Here is a 10,000-nt window from a genome sequence, read left to right as displayed (position 1 = left end):
AATTCCACCACTCAGGCTCCATCGAGGGGAGTCGATACCCAATCAGAGAGACAGGCTCCCCGAGCCCCCGGCCCCCTCTGCCACACCGCCCCACCCTCCCCCATTGATCCTTCAATCACGCCTGTGTGTGTGTGTGTGTGTGTGTGTGTGTGTGTGTGTGTACCAGTGGGATATAGGATTATACAGAATATACCTGGCTAGATGGGGGTAGTTTTGGGGGTAATTGCAAAGCCGATTTGCGTCGCTAGTGCTGTTTTATGTGCCTTCTACAGTGAGTATACTGGATCTGTTCAGGTGATTTTATTTCACGGTACACAAACAGCGCAACAGTTGGTCTCGCTGGGGGTCAAAGAGGTCGACCTTTTCAGCGCCGTTTTTGACATACAGTACAAATCAAATCAAATCAAATCAAATTAGGTTTTATTTGTATAGCGCTTTTTTCAGAAGATGCGACTCAATGCGCTTTACATACTGACAGAGCCGCAAGCAGGCAAAAGTAAAAACCTGTACACTGTGTAGCCAGGAAAACTCCCTTGCAGCCCTCTACTCATAGAGCGACTTCTACCAGTTTGCCTACCAGCACCCAGCGGCGGACCCCAACCCCCCCCCCCCCCGGGGAGCCCCCCGCCGCCCCACACACCCGACCCGCCCCACCACCAGCACACCCGGCCCAGCCAAGCAAGCACAGACCACGCAGACAACACGCAGCTTCTCTCCTATGACTCCCTCTCAACATCTCTTCTTTTCTCCCTCTCTCCTCCCCCCCCCCTCCCCTCCCCCCATAGCCTCCAGAACCTACGCAAGGAGAAGTCTCGTAATGCGGCACGCTCCCGTCGCGGCAAAGAGAACTTTGAGTTCTTCGAGCTGGCCAAGATGCTGCCCTTGCCGGGGGCCATCACCAGCCAACTGGACAAGGCATCGGTCATCCGCCTCACCATTAGCTACCTGCACATGCGCACGTTTGCGAGCCAGGGAGACCCACCCTGGAGCCCGCTGAGGGAGGGAGACAACTTCAGTAAGGGTGAGTGGAGAACAGGGGGGGGGGGGGGTCGCAAGGGTCGAAAAGGGTTTTTAATCTTGTCGTTTTATATTGTTGTTTATTGTTTTTGTTTGCTATGCAACGTGGATGAGAGGGAAACACAATTTCAGCCCTCTGTATGTCTGTGTGTACATATATTGGATTGACAATAAAGCTGACTTTGACTTTGACTTTGAAGGGTCGCATGTCGACAATTCTCAAGTCATGCAAATGAGCGAAAAGCTTCTTTAAAAAAAGTATATGTTTTCTGTTTGGTTTTTTTGCGCGTGGTTCGCAGTCGTACCAGCTGCCGTCGCATATCTTCTTCAACTATTTGTCATCATTTGAAAGCAAACAGTCTTTCATAATCTGGAACAAAATGAAAAATGACCATGCCCTACTTTTTAACCAGACCCTGTCACATATTATACATATCTCATTGAAACTGATGAGAGACTTACATTTTTTGTCTGCTATTTTGTCTTAATGTCAGGGTTAGCATAAGGCTTGGAATGAGGTTACGGTTAGGGGGTGATGGTTAAAATCGTATGTTGTGAAAGACGAGTACTGGTTTTGCTCCACGGCCCAATAGTGCAGGTCCAGGGGAACAGGAGGGAACTCTGTTGTGTCCCAATTCTCCACCATTTTGTTCAAGCATGGACTTGTGTTGTACCACATGGATTCAAAAGGAATGGAAAGTGTGAGTTATGGTAAATGGTAAATGGGCTGCACTTATATAGCGCCTTTATCCAAAACGCTTTACAACGGCCTCTCATTCATCCATTCACACATTCACACATTCACACATTCACACACCAATGGCGGCAAGCTACCATGCAAGGTGCTGGCCCGCTCACTGGGAGCAATTTGGAGTTCAGTGTCTTGCCCAAGGACACTACGACATGTGGCCAGCCGGGGCTCGAACCGCCGATCTGCCAACCTTGCGATCATTAGATGGCGACTCGACCTCCTGTGCCACAGCCGCCCCAGTATTATGGTAATGCTTTTTTCTTGAACCCAGGCTTACACCACCGATCCTGTGCTATTTAATATCCCTACTATTTATTCCCTTAACTCATTCCGTCCTCCCACTTCACCCCCCCCCCCCCCCCCCCACCTCACCTGTTTTGATCTTCCTCAGTGAGTTCAAAGCGTTTTGGTTGTCCGGTTTCTGTCATACGAGCGAGTCATCCTCCAGTAACTGACTGAAGTAGCTTTTAGTTTGACAAACTATATTTCTCTCAAAGACAGCTTTACGTAGTGAAGTCCTCCTGAATGTCTTCCTTTGTAAAAGTAATTGGTCATTTAGTTAAGAATACATTTTCAGAGTAGCTTCTTCCCCCACTGGTAATTGGGACACATCATAGGGGATGTTTTTCCACCTCTGGTCTTGGAGAGGAGTGTGAGGGTGTGAGAGGGATTTCCGAACAGCCAAGCACGAAATACCTGTGGCCCGAACGCATCGATAAAGGGCTTGATAACGATGTTCCATTAAAATGTTCCATTCTAACATTAAAATATCCAGTATGTAGATTTAAAATCGTGCTAGATGGCCACGATAAATCTGTAGCGATAAAGGAACGGGAATCACAAGATAAAGAACATTCAGGGAACATTTGATCCTCAGCTCAGATGCTGGTTGGTTGTAGGCATAGGTAGCTATGCAGTGGCTTATTACCCTGTTGTTAGAACAGTCTACATACTAAGCTACAAGCTACATAACATTTTTGGCATTTAGCAGACGCCTTATTCCAAAGCGACTTACAATCAATACATTTGACTTAAGCAAGTGAATCATCAATCCACCAGTCGTAGCAGGAAGAGTAATCCAGCTCAGGCCCGGGGCCATTGATAGAAGGAAAAACCTTCTTCTATCACCTTCTTCTAAACCTGGACTTTTTATTTTTATATAGACACTGGAGGAACAGAGAAACAGTACAAGGGGGGCAATAGAAGTTTTTAGGGGACACAGTAGAGGGGAAAAGCGGGTGTCTTCAGGAGACGCAGTGCTGGGGGGCAGTAGATGTCTCAGGAGGAGCAGTTAAGGTGTAACCTGAAGAGATGGAGGTCTTCAGTCTACGACGGAAGATGGGTAGTGACTCTGCAGTTCTGACAGCCGTGTGAAGCTCATTCCACCAGCGGGGAGGGGACTTACTTCAGCTCAACCTACGGATGGTAGAACATCTACTTAGGTGAAGGATCTGGGAGACCTCTTTGTGTAAGAGTGTTTCATGCAATGTCTACATAGTTTTTTCAACATTACTTGTTTATAATCACCCTCCTCTGGTTTGAAAATCTGTCTGTCTGCCTTTTTGATGAAAAAAAATAAAAAATGGCTTGAAATACATCAGCACCTGTGTCCTAGACTGCAAAAAGTCAGCTCAACAATGTGGGATGTCTTACTTAAAATAACCAGAATCATCTGCCAACAGAACAGGAAAATGTCACTTTTTTTCAGTAAAATATATCTTAAAACTAGTGCAGTCAGACAAAAAACAAGCATGTTTTGCCTTGCCACACACACACACACACAAACAGGCACACACGCACGCACGCACGCACGCACGCACGCACACACACATCCACACACACACACACACACACACACACACACACACACAAACACAAACACACACACACACACGCACACACACACACACACCTTTTTTCAGTTAAGAGGACACCTGATTGGGGTTCCCCTCATCACAGAGAGAAAGAGAGAGAGAGAGAGAGAGAGAGAGAGAGAGAGAGAGAGAGAGAGAGAGAGAGAGAGAGAGAGAGAGAGAGAGAGAGAGACAAAGGAGGGCGGACACTTTGGGTGCGTATTGTAATTACATAAATTAACTATGTAACGAGGAGAGTGTAATTATCAGGGTTGTCTAATTGCTACGATTACTGAGGGGAAACAACTCCGCTACAACTGGGTTTGTACTGTATGAGTGTGTGTGTGTTTGTGTGTGTGTTTGTGTGTATGTGTGTGTGGGGGGGGGGGGTGATATCCCATTGTTACTAGACATAGAAGCTGCCAAGCAATGTCAACACATATACATACATAGGTGAACGGAGCCTTGGGCTGAAGTTCCATTGAAAATGCCCAATTGCACATCCCCTGAAACTTTAACATTCAAAATGAAGATTAAGAATTTATTTTTGGTCAAAGATACATTTGTACAATATTCGGTGGTCAACATTCGGCAAAGAGCAGAAAGAAAGAGCAAAGAGTTAGGATCAAAGGTAATATAGATTTTGATTAATAAATGTATTCCATATCGCTTTCATGTGCCCATAAAAGATGAATGAGGAAGACCAACATGGGAACTGTTTTAATGAACGCTCAGTGAAGAGGTTGCAGAGATCTTGCTCCTGTGCATGGGGCTGGTTGATGGTGGAATGATGTTGCTTTCACTTACGGATAACGGCCCCAATGGTGCTTATAGGAACATTTAGGAGTTGAGAAATATGTCGGTAACCAGTGACTTTACTACGCTGCTCAACAATCTTGTTGTGAAGGTCATGGGTTGAGTTCTCTGCCTCGACCCATCATGAGATGTTTCTTGCAAGAAAGCCTGGTGACAAATGATTAGTTTACTTTAAAAAATAAATAAAGAGGGGAAGTACTTACCCACTGACCTGCGCTAACCCAGCTGATTCTAATTAGTACAGGTAGATGAACTCATCAGTGGCATACGCTGGTTTAGTGATTTTCTTACTATGTTTAATACGTTTTTTATTTAATTTCATTCCATATTATTGCACATAGCTGTTTTTTATGGATTGGAATGTTGCAATTTCTTTAGCTGCGTAGTTTTATTGAGTTAATACCAATGTCTGGTTTACATTGTATGTGAATGGCTGCGATGGGGTGATGATATGTGTTGAATTAAAAAAATATTGATGTGTTGAATACTTACTTTCCACACTGCATATATAATATATAGATAGATAGATAGAGAAAGAGAGAGAGAGAGAGAGAGAGACAGTAGAGATTGAGAGATTGACCTCCACTAGCCTCCCCTAGCCTCCACCAGCCTCCCCTAGCCTCCACCAGCCTCCCCTAGCCTCCCCTACCCTCCCTAGCCTCCCCTAGCCTCCACCAGCCTCCACCAGCCTCCCCCAGCCTCCCCCAGCCTCCCCTAGCCTCCACCAGCCTCCACCAGCCTCCCCCAGCCTCCACTAGCCTCCCCTAGCCTCCACCAGTCTCCCCTAGCCTCCACCAGCCTCCACTAGCCTCCCCTAGCCTCCACCAGCCTCCCCTAGCCTCAACCAGCCTCCACCAGCCTCCCCTAGCCTCCCCTAGACTCCACCAGCCTCCCCCAGCCTCCCCTAGCCTCCCCTAGACTCCACCAGCCTCCACCAGCCTCCCCCAGCCTCCCCTAGCCTCCACCAGCCTCCCCCAGCCTCCCCCAGCCTCCCCTAGCCTCCCCTAGACTCCCCTAGACTCCACCAGCCTCCACCAGCCTCCCCCAGCCTCCCCTAGCCTCCACCAGCCTCCCCTAGCCTCCACCAGCCTCCCCTAGCCTCCACCAGCCTCCCCTAGCCTCCCCTAGCCTCCACCAGCCTCCACCAGCCTCCCCTAGCCTCCCCTAGCCTCCACCAGCCTCCACCAGCCTCCCCTGGTACAACACACACACAGCGTTGAATGGACCAGCCCTCTGTGTTCTGTGATGCTGTGATCAATCTCCAATTGACAAACAAAAGCTGTGGAAAACTAGAGCCCATTAACATCTATCACCACATAAAGTCTCACACATGAATCAGGAAGATCTCAGGAAGGTCTGTGTCAGTGTAAAGAGGATGGCTGACACCGACGCACAATGGATTGACCTCTGACCTCTGAAAGCATCTGGATGGGTTTATTTCATTGGGGATTGACCGGTGTGTTGGAGACGCCTTAAATCCACACATCCACACATACCCCCTTCACATTTTCCACATTTTTGTTGTGTTACACGGTGTGTAATTGATTCCTATGCAAATCAGAGACCCTATAAAAACAGAAGATATTGATTCTGAAATTCCATAAACTATTATCCTTGCATTAAGAGATTTGTTGATGGCATTTTAGCTTTTTTGCAACATTTTAAGAGTGTCAAAGGGTATGAATACTTATGCACATGAGGAATTTTGTGTAGATTGATGATTTAATTTTTGTAAATGACACAATAACACTACAAAATTTGGAAAAAGTGAAGGGGTAGGATGACTTTCTATAGGCACTGTGTGTGTATATATACAGTATATATATATATGTATGTCACTGCTTTGGATTGGTTGGTAGTGTTGAGCTGGTCCACTGTGGCTCAGTTGGTAGAGCATGGTAAATGGTAAATGGTAAATGGACTGCACTTATATAGAGTGAGCGGGCCGGCGCCTTGCATGGTAGCTTGCCGCCATTGATGTGTGAATGTGTGTGTGAATGGGTGAATGAGAGTCCCTTGTAAAGCGCTTTGGATAAAGGCGCTATGTACTGTAAGTACAGTCCATTTTATTTGATCGGACGCTCTCTAATCCAGATCTTCAGATCGGTTCCACGTCTGACCAGACACGACAGGTCTGGCGAGGCTCTGAGCGTCGCGTAGGAATGACGCCACCTGTCATAAGACAGCGTCTATAGGAAAGGGATTCAAGCGTTGTCATTGCACAGTACAACGAAATACATTTATTCTCTAGGCCAGGGGGTAAGAGCCATGGAAGGCGACCCACCCCGGAGCAATTAGGGGTTCAGTCAGTGTCTCGCTCAAGGACACTTTGATAGCCGGGATTCGAACCGCTGTGAGGGTGCCGACCTTGCGATCATTAGACGCAGGCTCTACCGCAGGCTGAGCCCCAGCCGCCCCCATAGCCCCCCCCCCCCCCGCCCCATAGAGAGGGGCGTAGCTTTATTACAACAGGACAACACAAACAGCATGGGCGATGCAACAGCGAGGGTCTTGAAGTGAAGTGTGATGCATGGCCCTTCTCATTCCACCAGTGGAGGAATGTGATCTGGAGGTCCAGCTTGGGGGAGGGTGGCTGGGGGGGGGAGGGTGACTGGGGGGGAGGGTGACTGGGGGGAGGGTGGCTGGGGGGAGGGTGACTGGGGGGAGGGTGGCTGTGTTTTTTTACCTCCTCCTCCTTACGAGAGAGTCTGGGTGTGAGGGGCAGTAGGAGAGAGGGGCGGGGATGGGGGGTGTGAGGTGGAGGGGGTGGGGGGGGAGGGGTTAGTGTGGCTTTTGTCTGCTTCCCACGTTTCAAAGCCAGTCTTGAAAAATGAATAGACAGAGGAAAATCAATTGCATGACCTTCACACGGCTAGAGGGAGGGAGGGAGGAGAGGGAGGAGAGAGAGAGACAGGGAGGAGAGGGAGGAGAGAGAGAGAGGGAGGGAGGGAGGAGAGAGAGAGAGACGGTTAGGGAAGGGGTGTTCGGATTGGAGGACGAAAAGAGGGAGCGAGGGAAAGGAGGGGGTGGGAGAGAGGCGGAGGACACGTAAAGCGGCTCAGAGACGTATAGTTATATTGTGTTCACCCGTTCGGTGTATGTGTGTGTGTGTGTGTGTGTGTGTGTGTGTGTGTGTGTGTGTGTGTGTGTGTGTGTGTGTGTGTGTGTGTGTGGGGGGTACAGTATGAGGTGGGTATTGTTGCCCTTGCAGAAGAGTATCTCACTAAGCCTAAACCGTTTATTATCATCTTTGATTTTGCCAGTAATATTGTATTTATGTATACGTATATATATCATTATGTATATATAATGTGTATATAATCGGCAAATACTTAAATTAACCTGGATTTTCAAAACCAACCCAGTATTTTGAGGAGTTGAGGAGATTACTTCTATTAAGGTATCCATGGTATTATGCTTATTATTATTATGGTATTTAGCTATTATGGGACACCCTAACCAACAACCAGACAGCGTTCTAACGGATTTACCGGCATCTTACTGTCTGGCACTGTTAGTGAGGTCAAACGTACCTCCTTCTCTTATTCCATCTGTCTCTGTCTCTCATTCTCTAGCTGTGTTTGACTTTGACTCTTACTCTGTGTGTGTGTGTGTGTGTGTGTGTGTGTGTGTGTGTGTGTGTGTGTGTGTGTGTGTGTGTGTGTGTGTGTGTCTGTGTGTAGGTGTGTGTGTGTGTGTGTGTGTCTGTGTCTGTGTGTGTGTGTGTGTGTGTGTGTCGCTGTCTGTCTCTCTCTCTCTCTCTCTTTCCGTCTCCCTCACTCCTTCTCCTCTGTTTCTCCCCCCCTCACGTTCCCCGCGTGTCTGTGCCTCTCCCCCTAATTCTCGGCATTTAAAGCGGCGAGGGCTTTTAAGGGAAGTTAATTGCACTCAAATTATGTTCGACCGCAGAAGGAGGGAGAGAGGGAGCGGGGCGGAGGGAGAGAGAGAGGGAGAGAGACAGAGAGAGAGAGGAAGGGAGGCAGGCATGGCACAGTGAGAGGATAATTGCAGTGGAGAAGGACGTCGCGATTAGGGTCGGTCTTTCTCTCACTGTCTGTCGTCTCTCTCTATCCACCGGCGTAGACACACACACACGCACACACACACACACACACACACACACACACACACACACACACACACACACACACACACACACACACACACACACACACACACACACACTCACACACACAGACACACACACACACACACACACACACACACACACACACTCACACACACACACACACACACACACAGAGACACACACACACACACACACACAGAGACACACACACACACACACAGAGACACACACACACACACACACAGAGACACACACACACACACACACACACACACACACACACACACACACACACACACACACGTTCGGAGAGGAGTAAACAAGTGGCTACGTGATCAGGCTGGCTCTGGGTTTGAAAAGGAAAGAAGTCGTATTATAAGCAATGTTAAAATCCCAAAAAAGGACAGAGAGAGACAAGAAAGAGAGACCCAACCCAGCAAGTGTTATCGGTTTGGTTCCCATGGTGACGTCCTAACTTAGTTAGAAGGTTGACTGCTTGGCGGAGGGAAGGACGAAGGATGAAGGAACAGATGATGGGGGTGAGGGGTGGGGTGAGGGGGGGGGGGGGGGGGGGGGGGGTTGACTTGGACTAAATTATGTATAAAATAGAAGCATCAAAATCACACGATCAGATTTAATCTCTCTTTTGTCCTTAGTGCAGAACGTCAGGGAGACCCTCAGACGTTGACCTCCGAGCCGTGCGGTAATTAACGCGGACCCCGTATTATCCCGTTTCCCAAAAATGAAATTAAACCACGGAAACAAAATCCTGTAAAGCTTAATGAAATGAGGATGTGACAGGAAAGCACCCAATGAGCTCTGCTACGGTGGCTTTCACACACACACACACACACGCATTCACTCCACTAGTACAGAGGGGTCTTTGTACCAAGGGTGAGATGCTAATACCAGGGTAAGACCACTAACCATGACCACCAGCACACGCTGTGTTAGTTTCCTGGTGTTCACCAGGCTGACAGACAGGCAGGCAGGCAGGCAGACAGTCAGACAGACAGACAAGCAGACAGGCAGACAGACAGACAGATAGACAGACAGACGGACAGGCAGGCAGACAGACGGACAGGCAGGCAGACAGACAGACAGACAGACAGGCCAGCCAGACACACAGACAGACAGACAGGCAGACAGACAGACAGACAGGCAGACACACAGACAGACAGGCAGACACACAGACAGACAGACAGACAGACAGGCGGACGGACAGACAGACAGGCGGACAGACAGACAGGCAGGCAGGCGGACAGACAGACAGACAGACAGACAGGCAGACAGGCAGACAGACAGACAGAGCAGACAGACAGACAGACAGACAGACAGACAGACAGACAGGCAGACAGACAGGCAGACAGACAGGCAGACAGGCCAGACAGACAGGCAGGCAGACAGACAGACAGGCAGACAGACAGACCGACAGGCAGACAGACAGACAGACAGACAGACAGACAGACAGGC

General features: G+C 48.6%; 2 protein-coding genes across 2 annotated transcripts in view; one reads left to right on the top strand and one right to left on the bottom strand.

Annotated features, from left to right (window-relative positions):
• Positions 1-10,000, bottom strand: part of egln2 (egl-9 family hypoxia-inducible factor 2) — a 646,007-nt gene that overhangs the window by 513,154 nt on the left and 122,853 nt on the right. The gene's annotated exons all lie outside the window — the stretch shown is intronic.
• The window catches only part of npas1 (neuronal PAS domain protein 1), a gene marked incomplete at both ends in the record, with an annotated part of 41,940 nt that overhangs the window by 1,779 nt on the left and 30,161 nt on the right, over positions 1-10,000 (top strand). The window contains 1 exon segment of the mRNA XM_080545311.1: positions 786-1,021. Within this exon segment, the coding sequence (XP_080401437.1) occupies positions 786-1,021 (236 nt within the window).

This window comes from Nansenia antarctica, assembly GCF_963989245.1.
Source record: "Nansenia antarctica genome assembly, chromosome: 14".
Classification (NCBI taxonomy): Eukaryota; Metazoa; Chordata; class Actinopteri; order Argentiniformes; family Microstomatidae; genus Nansenia; species Nansenia antarctica.
Note: the sequence above shows the minus strand (reverse complement) of the source record. Positions and strands in the feature narration are given on the sequence as shown.